This window comes from Cherax quadricarinatus, unplaced genomic scaffold, assembly GCF_038502225.1.
Source record: "Cherax quadricarinatus isolate ZL_2023a unplaced genomic scaffold, ASM3850222v1 Contig5337, whole genome shotgun sequence".
In the NCBI taxonomy this organism is placed as follows: Eukaryota; Metazoa; Arthropoda; class Malacostraca; order Decapoda; family Parastacidae; genus Cherax; species Cherax quadricarinatus.
This window is the reverse complement of record NW_027200363.1, coordinates 1-13,639: the sequence shown is the minus strand read 5'-3', so window position 1 is coordinate 13,639 and position 13,639 is coordinate 1. Positions and strand designations below refer to the sequence as shown.

Genomic DNA, 13,639 nt, shown 5'->3' with positions numbered 1-13,639 from the left:
TACTGATGTGATATCCTGAAACTGGGTCTATTGTATCTATCTTTTTGCTTAAATATGACTCATAGCTACTAATCCCCACACCCTAGTTCTTCCAGGGGGACTCTAACTTCTTTGGAGAACACATATTGAATTCCCCATGAGAGCTGACCTCTGGGCAGAAGTTATGGGTACTGTGGAGGTCTTGATAAGGTCAGGGAAAGTGGCTAAGAGATAGAGCTGGAGCTCTATCTGAGGATTCGGTGGCCAAACTGTCGGGAAGATAACCAAAGCTGTGCGTGAGGTCACGGGACCTGGTGGTAGTACGTAGTTTGGTTGATCTTCTAGGAGTAATCTTTCAAGAATTTTGTACTGTAAGTGAAAATTCTTTTTCGTCAGCTAATCGCATTCCCATATTATAAGTATCTTGTATTTTCCCAGTTATCTTAGTATCAGATCCTTTTCTTTTTAATCAAGTATATTATGATCATAAATAATTAGGTATTAATAAATTGTAATTGAGTGGAATATTCAAATTCCCCTTCTTCAATTTGTTGTTTTGTATAAGACTGATTTGTGAGTACAAAGTTAAATAAAAGTTAGTAAAATTCACAATAATGTACAGAGAGGTGAAATCGTGTCTCATTCTCTGAAGTTATCACTCATTACTCACTATATTGTGGGTAAGAAGAGTTAACTTCTCTCGCCCCTGATGTAACAATTAAAGACATCTGCACATTTCAGTGTACGTAGCGATGATAATAAAAGTTTGTTTCAAATTAAGTTGAAGGTACAGAGGAGGTAAACGGCAACCTTATGTGTTGGTAGTATGATTTGCTGGGTGGGTTGGTGGGGGGTGGGCAGAGTCAGTGTTCATCCACCCACAGACTAGAGTCGACGGGCGCCACCCTCCTCAGTGTTGCTTGGGGCAGTAGCTGAGACACTTTGTCTTCAGTATTCTACCACTTATCACTGATCAAGTGTAGCTCAGCAGTCACCGACAGCTTGGAGAGTACTGTGAAACACTCCTGAAAGTGCTATCTATCGCTTCAGAACTCTACTCTTAACGTATAGACGTCGACAAAAAAAGAAAACCCAAGAAGTGAATAATGAGTTGGTTAGTGACGGTCGTGTGTGCGGTGGTGGTGATTTGGATACTGAAGAAATACTGGTCCGACTTCCGAAGGAGGTTAGTGTCCAGTGTTGGGCAAAGTGAATGGATCATTGAGTGCCAGTCTCTTGGTGAATCCATTTAGTGTTCACTTTCAGCAAAAGTGCATTTTTTATTTTAAACTTAGCGGGAGGGCGGGAGCTAAAAAAAATAAGCTGAAAAAAATTCGAAGAAATTTTTTTTTAACATAATTTTCAATATATATGTAAAATTTCGTCAGTTATCGTGTTTTCATAGTCATTATTCAATGTAATACAGTGAAAATCAATCATTAATTAAAAATATATAAAATATTTGCATGGGGGCTTTAACTCCCATTAGCCCCCAGAGCCTGTATTTACGTAGATAACATTATCAGGAGATTAGTGGAGCACCTGGTAAGGAGCAGATTCATAAACAACGACCAACATGGTTTTCGAGATGGTAAATTATTTCTCACAAATGTGCTACAGTTCCACGACAAGGTACAAATTTTAGGCAGGAAAGAGAGGGATGAGTGGAATGCATATTTTTTGACCGTAGGAAGGTATTTGATACAGTATTCCATAAGAGACTAGGCCAAAAGCTAGAGGAGGAGGCAGGAAAAACACTGCGATGATTCAAAGAATAGCTAACAGGTAGGGAACAACAAGTTATTGTCCGGGAGGAGGTGTCGGAATGGGAAAGTGTGACGAGTGGGGTTCCGCAAGTGTCATTACCTGAACCAGTACTGTTTCTGGTGAATGCAAATGACATACCAGAGGAGATCGAGTCAGAGGTGTCCCTGTTCGCAGATGATGCGAAACTAATGAGAAGAATAAAAACGGGCAGACCAATAAAGACTACAAATGAATCTGGACAAGCTGCAGGATACGTCTGACAAGTTGCTGTTCAAATTTAACCCCAGTAAATACAGTTATGAAAATCGGGAAGGACAAAGACGACCAGAAGCAGAATACAGCTTTGGGTGACAAAAGCTGCAAACCTCCCTAAAAGAGAAGGGCCTATCAATGGACATGGTCTCAAGTATTTCGCCAGAGGCATTCATCCACCGAATAACAGCTGCAGTAAACGCAAGACTAAGAAATTTAAGAGTAACTTCCAGGAACCTCAACAAAAAAGCATGCACGACCTTATACACGGCATATGTCAAGTCAATCTAGGAGTATGCAGCGCCAGTATGGAACCCACATCTGATAAACCATGTAAAGAAGCTGGAGAAAGTGCAGAGGTTTGTACGAGGCTAGCCCCACACCTGAGCAGTATGAACTATGAGAGGCTAGATGAGCTAAAGCCTAATGACATTAGAGGATAGAAAGGTCAAAGTTGTCATGATTACGACGTACAAAATACTGAGAGGAATTAACAAGGCGAGCCTGTATTAGGGAGCTGTTTCAGGTACACTAGGGCACAGTAGGAAGTTAAAAAAAAAATTAGTTACGGGAATGTTGGGAAATACTTCTTTAACCCTAGTGCTCAGGAAGTGATAGAGGCTGGATCCATACATAATTTTAAGAGTAGATATTATAGGTGTGGAAAATACTGTATATTCTCCAAAAATAGTGTATTTTATATGTAAATCGATGGCCTATATTGTAGGCAATAAAAATTAATTTGTAAATAAAGAACCAGCGATGGGTGAGCATTGCTGGGGGAGAGACGCCATTGTTTTGAATGGGGTAAAGGAACGCTAATGAAATGTGCATAAATTTTCGTCGCTCTAGGGGTTATGTTGGGCTTAAAACCTCTCAAATAGGAGCCGAAATTGTTGGATTTGCAGTCCTGCATAACGTGAGCATTAGGCGAATGGACAGGACAGCTTTGGAACCCCAGCTAAGTCATGTCTATTTTGTGTTGAAATTCTGGCCAGTATTTTCTTCATAAATTTAGGCAAGGGGGTTTGTATGACACACCGTAATCTCCAGACTAATTGGTGAGTCTTATTATTATAAATTCTCCTTCAGTGTATATGTATTCACATTTTAAATTTAATATACAGTCCACATATTTACATTAATGTTTTTACCAGAATTCCTGGTGATGTATATTTCATTTGAAATTAATATAGGTCCAGAGTGACTTGTGGAGAGAGAGATTATCGTAGGTATCGAAGGACATTTTTTTGCGACCTGGTGTCCTAAAATTCCTACTTGTCTCTGTAACCTTGATAAAGAATAATTATCTTTGTTACTATTTACTAGTATGTATCTTCTGAGTTACATCCAGGTAAATTTAATTTTCCACAATAGGAGTACTGTAGTAGGTTCTCCTATAATATCTACTCTTAGAATTATGTGTGGATCCCGCCTCAATCGCTTTCTGACTACTAGGGTTAAAGAGTGGATATTATAGAACTTACCCAGTCAGGAAGGAGTGAACACAGGCCAGCGGAGAGGCAGGACTGAGACACAATTAGGTGAGCAAGCACACGCACGCACGCACGCACGCACGCACGCACGCACGCACGCACGCACGCACGCACGCACGCACGCACGCACACACACACACACACACACACACACACACACACACACACACACACACACACACACACACACACACACACACACACACACACACACACACACACACAAATGGAAGGTAGAAGGGATGATACTCAAGTAATGCAGGAATACCTAGTGAACAGAAAGTAACAGGTGATAGTAAGAGAAGAGGTGTTGGAGTGAGCACAAGTGGGAGGTGAAGCTCCATGGAAACTAGACAGGAGAGAGAAGGGTGGACAGACTGCATAAGTTTGGGTTGCTAGAAGGCATTTTACATTGTGTAACAAAAGACCGAAAGAAGATGTGGGCCTCGGTGATAAGATATTTAAGTGGATAAAAATAGTAACTGAAGAAACAAAAACTCACATTAAGGGAGGAATGATGAATATGACCCAAAGCTCTCTCTTGTATGTGAATGACCTACCAGAGGGAATTGATTCTTACAAAATATACAGATAATGCACAACTGATGAGGATAAATCAGCTGAGGACATCAGAAGACTGAAAGAAACCTGGATTATTATTATCATTATAATCAAGGGGAAGCGCTAAACCCGGAAGATTATACAGCGCCTGGGGGGGATGTGGAAGGCATTCAGGCTTAATTCGGGGAACTGGAGCATAGATCCAATTCCCTAAATCAAGAGCCCCTCACCAATATCAAGGAACCTTCCTTGAGGGGAAGAAACCTGGAGAGACTAAAGTAATGTTCCAGTGTGTGAATGCCGATGATCAGTTCCAACAAGTAAAAAAAAAAAAAAGATAAAATTCGGAGAAAGGCCATAATACCAATTGAGAGGTGACGCTCAAATACTACAAGTAAGAATTTGAACAAGACGCCATTCAGAATGCTACACACAAGTTCCATACTGACACACAGTGCCAGTATGGAACTTATAAATAACAGAAATAGCTTCAAAGGTTTATCATCCAGTTGTTTCCGAAGTTGTGGGGAAAGAACTACGAGGAAAAGCTGAAGGATATAACTCAAGACCCAGACAGAAAAATTATGACACAAAAATACTCAGTGTGAACAAGTATAGGATAATGGATACAACAAGGATGAGAATGAAGGAAGTTAAATTCTGTGATAAATGGTTTTGAAAACCGACATGTTGAAGATTAAGACACCTATGCAACAAATGTTGCATAAGTGTCTTAATCTTCAAGTTGAATTCTGAAAGAAGTCACAAGAGCATTAGAGAAAGCTTCATTGTAAGGAAAGTGAGGGGGTGGAGACTGACTCTAAGATTTCAGAAGTATTTATGATGGATCTCATTGGTCAGGGACCAATTGTACTAGACAAATGAATGTTAAGTGGCGAGCCTATCAGCTGATGCTCAGACCTTGCAAACATTTGTTCGAAGGTTTGCCAGTCTGTCCCATATAGGATAAGTTGTAACCATTGCAACAACTTTTGTTGACACCACCAACACACTGCTGAGGAGAATTCTTTATCAAAATACTTCTAAAAGTCCATGAATTCTTGATTACTTGTATAAGTGATCACATTCCAGAAACTCATTCCCTCCCCACACAGTACTCCTTGACGTCGGAGGGACCAGAACGAGAGGATAAAGATTGTGTGCAACTGTCCAAATAAGACAAAGGAACATTATGAAAGTAGTATATTTGGGTGAAGTGAGGACGTTCTCTCTCTCCTCTTTTTTCATCCCTCCCTTCCTATGCTCTTGCTGTACCACCATCCACCACTTCTTCCCTGTCCACAGGTACTTTGCAGCGTTCATGAACTACTTCAGCCAGGGTGTGGATACCAAGGTGCTGGAGATGAAGAAAGACGTGTTCGCCACGCTGGGGTCGGAGGTGTCACACGACCCGCAACTCAGGAAAGAAAATGCCATCAAGATCCTCGAGATCGGAGTTGGTACAGGTGTGTACTTCCCCCCCCCCCCCCCCAATGAGAGGTGGGTACCTGCCCCATCTCATGACAGGTACGTGCTTGTCCCATCTCATGGCAGGTACGTGCTTGTCCCATCTCATGGCAGGTACGTGCTTGTCCCATCTCATGGCAGGTACGTGCTTGTCCCATCTCATGGCAGGTACGTGCTTGTCCCATCTCATGGCAGGTACGTACTTGTCCCATCTCATGACAGGTGCGTACTTGTCCCTTCTCATGACAGGTGCATACTTGTCCCTTCTCATGACAGGTGCGTACTTGTCCCATCTCATGACAGGTACTTGTCCAATCTCATAAATGGTACTTGTCCCATCTCATGACAGGTACTTGTCCCATCTCATGAGAGGTACGTGCTTGTTCCATCTCATGACAGGTGCGTACTTGTCCCATCTCATGGCAAGTATATACTTGTCCCATCTCATGGCAGGTATGTACTTGTCCCATCTCATGGCAGATATGTACTTGTCCCATCTCATGGCAGGTATGTACTTGTCCCATCTCATGACAGGTATGTACTTGTCCCATCTCATGACAGGTATGTACTTGTCCCATCTCATGACAGGTATGTACTTGTCCCATCTCATGACAGGTACTTGTCCCATCTCATGACAGGTACTTGTCCCATCTCATGACAGGTACTTGTCCCATCTCATGACAGGTACTTGTCCCATCTCATGACAGGTACTTGTCCCATCTCATGAGAGGTACGTGCTTGTTCCATCTCATGACAGGTGCGTACTTGTCCCATCTCATGGCAAGTATATACTTGTCCCATCTCATGGCAGGTATGTACTTGTCCCATCTCATGGCAGGTATGTACTTGTCCCATCTCATGGCAGGTATGTACTTGTCCCATCTCATGACAGGTATGTACTTGTCCCATCTCATGACAAGTATATACTTGTACCATCTCATAACAAGTACTTGTCCCATCTCATGACAGGTGCTTGTCTCATCTCATGAGAGATACTTGTCCCATCTCTTGCATCTCATAGCTGTATAGCCCTTGTGGCTTAGCGCTTCTTTTTGATTATAATAATAATAATTGCATCTCATAATGGTCCACAAAGTCTGTTTGATTCCCGTCTCTACTGCCATTGAACTTTTCCGTGCAGTATCGAGAATGCCTCTTCAGATCTACTTCACACTTTCAGCTCTCGTGTATCTTGATGAATTAGAAACGTGTGCAACATCTGGGTATCGACTTTGTAGACGCTTCGCCATTCAGTGGCTTTATCAATACAATGCATGGACATAATCTGAAGACTAGAAATATATACAGAAGAGGTAATCAGTCCCTCAGCCTAGGAGCAGATGGTGAGCGCCGTAGTCTTGAAGAATCTGAAGCTGATTGGTGCTTATATACTGGAGTCGTTGATAAATTAGACACATGTGCAACTCTTGGGTATCTTTATTGAGGAAACGTTTCGCCACACAGTGGCTTCATCAGTCCATACATGGGAGAAACTTGAAGAACAGGAGGAGAATGAGGTAATCAGTCCCTCAACCTTGAGTCGATGTGGTCAGTCCATCAGTCTTGAATAGAATACGGCATATGGGCGGAGAAGCAGCTTATAAACCGTAGGCAGGAGAGGAATTCTTCGCTTGCCTAACCCTTGGGCACGACCTACTTCCACATTGAACAAATGTGACACCACCTACATCTGCTGCACCTCTCCTGCCTACGGTTTATAAGCTGCTTCTCCGCCCATTTGCCGTATTCTCTTCAAAATTGATGAACTGACCACATCGACTCAAGGTTGAGGGACTGATTACCTCATTCTCCTCCTGTTCTTCAAGTTTCTCCCATGTATGGACTGATGAAGCCACTGTGTGGCGAAACGTTTCCTCAATAAAGATACCCAAGAGTTGCACATGTGTCTAATTTATCAACCTGTCGGTTCTCTGAACCATTGATCTACAATACTGGAGTCATCATGGAATCTTTGTACAGAGGACAACTCCACAACCTAATTTCCTATTGGATCAACTCCTGGGCATGACCTACCTCCACTGGGGAGTCCCGCCTACCAGTGACAAACACCTTCGTCTACCGCATCTGTCTCCAGTATATAAGCGCCCGTCTTCCTGCCTTTTCTTCACATTCTTTAAGATTACGGTGCTCATCACTTGCTCCTAGACTGAGGGACAGATTACCTCGTCTTCCACTGTCAGCTGTATATATTTCTACAGTCTCCAGATTATGTCCATATATCGATATAGCCACTGTATCACGAAACGTCTACAAAGTAACGAAACCCAGACGTTGCACATGTGTCTAACTCATCATCTTGTCGGGTACTGTATACCACTGATAAATAACTTATATATCGTGCTGAATGGTGGTATTGTTACATGTCAGTATAGCTTTCTGTTTGCCAGTTTCAGAACCATTTTGCAGTTACATCCTAGTGTTCTGAAACCTTCCCAAATTAAGTGATGTAAAAGTTCACTACATGATGCTCTGAGCAGCCTCAAACCAGAAGTACGAGGCAGTGTTGTTTTTCCTGTTTTCCGAAACTGATTTTTTTTCATCTCGTAAAGGCTTCCGGAAAATAATTTCCAATGTGACATATGCACACCTTATGCAATAAAAATTACCTTGAGAGTATAACTCGCTTATATTAATTAATTATTTTGTATAAGGTATCAGTTTATCAAGACTGGTCTTAGATTACATTTTAAAATAATTATTCGTACAATTTGGAGCTATGTGGTTCTCTGGCCAAGCTATGAAAGATAAATTATATAATTGTAACACATAAATTGTAAGATTTGTGAGTTACGATTGACTCCCACAGCCATACAACTCAATTCCACAGCCATACAGATCACCCCCACAGCCATACAGCTCAATCCCATACCTCAATAACTCACCCCCACACCCCAACAACTCACTCCCACACCCCAACAACTCACTCCCACACCCCAACAACTCGCTTCCACACCCCAACAACTCGCTTCCACATCCCAGCATCTCCCTGCAACACCCTAACAACACACTCCCATGACCGAACAGCTCACTCCACACACCCATAACTCACTCCCACACCCCAACAACTCACTCCCACACACCAACAACTCACTCCCACACACCAACAACTCACTCCCACACACCAACAACTCACTCCCACACACCAACAACTCACTCCCACACACCAACAACTCACTCCCACATCATAACAACTCACTCCCACACACCAACAACTCACTCCCACACCTCAACAACTCACTCCCACACCCCAACAACTCACTCCCACACCCCAACAACTCACTCCCACACACAAACAACTCACTCCCACACCTCAACAACTCACTCCCACACCCCAACAACGCACTCCCACACCTCAACAACTCACTCCCACACCCCAACAACTCACTCCCACACCCCAACAACTCACTCCCGCACACAAACAACTCACTCCTACCCCCTCAACCCCCAGCAACTCGGTTCCATGTTTCTCGTTCACCAAGGCCACACATAATTGGTTGGAAGATAAACGTTAGATAATCAAGTTTGTGAGACGTAGTTCATTGTCTGCCTCGTATCTAATCTCTTAGTGTGCCTCGCTGCAAGGTTGTGAGAATTCGAGAGACAGAAACAAGAGGGTTCTCTGAACATTTAGGCCCCCCCCCCAGAGGTCCTCTTCAACAGACTTGGTAAACAGCACCTCAGTTGAAGGACAGAGTATAAGAACGCATTTACCTTGTTTCAACATATACTGTAACTAAATCGTTATAACTATGACCATAATTTTTAAAGAGGTGGACCGGAAAGCCAGCGGAAGGCCTCAGCCAGATGACCAAAAGCTCCAATGGCGAGTCATCATCTAAGACCAGCGTCAGGAAACACTTGTTCTGTTACCTGGCAAGCCTTACCTAACCTCACCTACGTTGTTTGTCTCCATGTGGGTACTGACTTCCATGTGGGTACTGACTTCCATGTGGGTACTGACTTCCATGTGGGTACTGACTTCCATGTGGGTACTGACTTCCATGTGGGTACTGACTTCTCAATGTCAAGAGTTTATTACACTTTGATGGTCACTATAAGAACATGCCCTTTATTGTCCACTTATTGAGGAATATAGAGATAGGCAGTATAATAACAAAAGTGATATGTCATGGTATCTTATTAGTGAAAATTAGATACCAGATATATTAAACAAATTAACTAAATGTAATTGAAACAAACAAATAAGTGAACTGTAGATATAAATCCAGACGTACTCCTGCAAATCCTATTGAGGTCTAGTCCATAGGTCTTTTGTGTATTCATGTGCTCTTGGGCGCCCTACCGTCCACACGATGGATGTGGAGTCCACACTAAACTAGCCGCTTCGGCAGCAAAATCAGTCATATATGAGAACATGACTTGATGAATAAGACACATGTGCAACAAATGAACAGTGAGATTTTAAATGTTAAACGATACTATGAGATTTTAATTTCAGAATGAAATCTGGAGAGACAAAGAGTATACCAGAGTTCAGTGACTTGAAAATTACTTGTCGATTAAAATGTTATGCGAGATACCGAGCATGCAGAATCTACCTCCAACGTCGTCTTCGCTCTAATACTCTCTCTTTACCTTCCATTCTTGCTGATGGACCCTCCTTTAATCCCGACTCTCTCGTTGACTTTTTGACAACAATTGATTTACTCCACAAACTCTGATGATGATACCTTTAGCACTGACCTCAACCCTTTCTACCTCAATCTCCTGCTTCCCTCTTGCACTATCCACTGCCCCGCTGATCTCTGTAACCTACTAATTATCCCTCTCCCTTTTGCCACCTGATACCCCCGCTTCCTTCCCTGCCCTGCAGCGATGTATGGCCCTTCTGGTTTAGCGCTTCTTTTTGATTATAATAATATGTGAGAGACATTTTAGTACTTGTAGTTTTATTACGACGATGGTGTTTACAACACTGTTACGAGTATCGTTATGTTTTGTTGTACCTTACGAAGAAATTATTACGATCATGTAAATATAAGTGAGTGCAAGAAGTGTCATGACACTGTGCTGGTCAGAGTGTGGGTCTAGTGTCATGACACTGTGCTGGTCAGTGTGTGAGTCTAGTGTCATGACACTGTGCTGGTCAGTGTGTGAGTCTAGTGTCATGACACTGTGCTGGTCAGTGTGTGAGTCTAGTGTCATGACACTGCTGGTCAGAGTGTGGGTCTAATGTCATGACACTGCTGGTCAGTGTGTGGGTCTAATGTCATGACACTGCTGGTCAGTGTGTGGGTCTAATGTCATGACACTGCTGGTCAGTGTGTGGGTCTAATGTCATGACACTGCTGGTCAGTGTGTGGGTCTAGTGTCATGACACTGTGCTGGTCAGTGTGTGAGTCTAGTGTCATGACACTGCTGGTCAGAGTGTGGGTCTAATGTCATGACACTGCTGGTCAGTGTGTGGGTCTAATGTCATGACACTGCTGGTCAGTGTGTGGGTCTAATGTCATGACACTGCTGGTCAGTGTGTGGGTCTAATGTCATGACACTGCTGGTCAGTGTGTGGGTCTAATGTCATGACACTGCTGGTCAGAGTGTGGGTCTAATGTCATGACACTGCTGGTCAGTGTGTGGGTCTAATGTCAGACACTGTGCTGGTCAGTGTGTGGGTCTAATGTCAGACACTGTGCTGGTCAGAATGTGGGTCTAGTGTCATGACACTGTGCTGGTCAGAATGTGGGTCTAGTGTCATGACACTGTGCTGGTCAGAATGTGGGTCTAGTGTCATGACACTGTGCTGGTAAGAGTGTGGGTCTAGTGTCATGACACTGTGCTGGTAAGAGTGTGGGTCTAGTGTCATGACACTATGCTAGTCAGTGTGTGGGTCTAGTGTCATGACACTGTGCTGGTCAGAATGTGGGTCTAGTGTCATGACACTGCTGGTCACAGTGTGGGTCTAGTGTCATGACACTGTGCTGGTAAGAGTGTGGGTCTAGTGTCATGACACTATGCTAGTCAGTGTGTGGGTCTAGTGTCATGACACTGTGCTAGTCAGAATGTGGGTCTAGTGTCATGACACTGTGCTGGTCAGAGTTTGGGTCTAGTGTCATGACACTGCTGGTAAGAGTGTGGGTCTAGTGTCATGACACTGTGATGGTCAGAGTGTGGGTCTAGTGTCATGACACTGCTGGTCAGAGTGTGGGTCTAGTGTCATGGCACTGTGATGGTCAGAGTGTGGGTCTAGTGTCAGACACTGCTGGTCAGAGTGTGGGTCTAGTGTCATGACACTGTGCTGGTCAGTGTGGGTCTAGTGTCATGACACTGCTGGTCACAGTGTGGGTCTAGTGTCATGACACTGTGCTGGTCAGAGTGTGGGTCTAGTGTCATGACACTGCTGGTAAGAGTGTGGGTCTAGTGTCATGACACTGTGATGGTCAGAGTGTGGGTCTAGTGTCATGACACTGCTGGTAAGAGTGTGGGTCTAGTGTCATGACACTGTGCTGGTCAGAGTGTAGGTCTAGTGTCAGACACTGTGCTGGTCAGAGTGTGGGTCTAGTGTCATGACACTGTGCTGGTCAGAGTGTGGGTCTAGTGTCAGACACTGTGCTGGTCAGTGTGTGGGTCTAGTGTCAGACACTGTGCTGGTCAGAGTGTGGGTCTAGTGTCAGACACTGTGCTGGTGTTTGTCTATATCAGTGAAGCTAGGAAAAGAAAGTCAGGGTGACACTATGGTGCAATATACCGAGTCACTGTTACACTGCGAGGTTCATGGTCACACACACACACACACACACACACACACACACACACACACACACACACACACACACAGAAACAAGGGGTCTCAATTGGAAGCTGAAGTCTCAGACGAGTCAGAAGGATGTTAGGAAGTATTTCTTCAGTCATAGTCGTCAGAAAGTGGAATAGCCTAACAAGTGATGTAGTGGAGGCAGGGACCATACATAGCTTTAAGACGAGGTATGACAAAGCTCTGGAAGCAGAGAGAGAGAGAGAGAGAGAGAGAGAGAGAGAGAGAGAGAGGACCTGGTAGCGATCAGTGAAGAGGCGGGGCCAGGAGCTGAGTCTCGACCCCTGCAACCACAATTAGGTGAGTACAATTAGGTGAGTACACAAGAAGACCCCAGACGGAGTGCAGGTTTGGCTGGTCAGACACTGCAAGCTTCACTCTAGAAAAAGAATCTTGGTGTGAGTATCATACCCAGCACATCTCCTGAGGCGCACATCAACCAAATAACTGCTGCAGCATATGGGCGCCTGCAAACCGAAGAAGATTGTTTCGACATCTCAGTAAGGAGTCTCACGACACCACCGTGTATGTCAGGCCAATATTGGAGTATACACCACCAATATGGAACCCACTCTTGGTCAAGTACGTCAAGAAATTAGAGAAAGTGCAAAAGTTTGCTACAAGACTAGTCTTGGAGCTAAGGGGAGCACAGGAAGGATGGGGGGACAACTTGATAATACTGAGGGGAACTGACAGATTGAACAACGCCAGAATGTTTTAGAGATAGGATATAAGAACAAGAAGACACACCTGGAAGTTGAAAACTCAGATGAGTCACAGGGATGTTGAGAAGGATTTCTTCAGCCTTAAAGTTGTCATAAAGTGGAACAAACTAGAGAGCGGGGTATTGGAGGTAGGATCCATACGTAACTTTAAGAAGAGGTACAATAAGTGCTCTTAGAGCCGGGAGAGTGGACCTAATAGCGACGAGGCGGGACCATGAAGTGCGACTCGACCCTAACAACCATATATAGTTGAGTACACACACACACACAACACTGTGAAAGGCTTCGTTTAGTGTAATATTTATCCACAACTAATATCTCCCAAAAGAAACAAATTTTTGTATCTACTTAGTCCAAAGCTTCAGCCACAATCTTCGTGGGATATTCTCAGTACTCTACTTGTAAGATAAGCCAGTATTTAAATATAAGTTAGGATTTATTTAAAGATAAGCGAGGATTTACTAGAATCAAACGTGACAATCCCATCGAATCATTCTTGGGAAACTGATAAAGACGTCAAAAATAAAAATAAAAATTTTGTCCATATATAATATACAGAGCCTAAAACTGTATTAATATATTTAATGACCACCACGAGG

At 43.5% G+C, this 13,639-nt stretch overlaps 1 protein-coding gene across 1 annotated transcript; it reads left to right on the top strand.

Moving 5' to 3' along the window:
* Positions 1 to 828: 828 nt before the first annotated feature.
* On the top strand, positions 829 to 5,521 carry LOC128684362 (thiol S-methyltransferase TMT1A; the record flags this gene model as incomplete). The annotated part of the gene is given in 2 exon segments (XM_070081959.1): positions 829 to 1,165; positions 5,361 to 5,521. Coding segments are annotated over 2 exon segments (241 nt in total), but the record flags the coding sequence as incomplete, so codon positions are not given.
* Between the last annotated feature and the right edge of the window lie 8,118 nt (positions 5,522 to 13,639).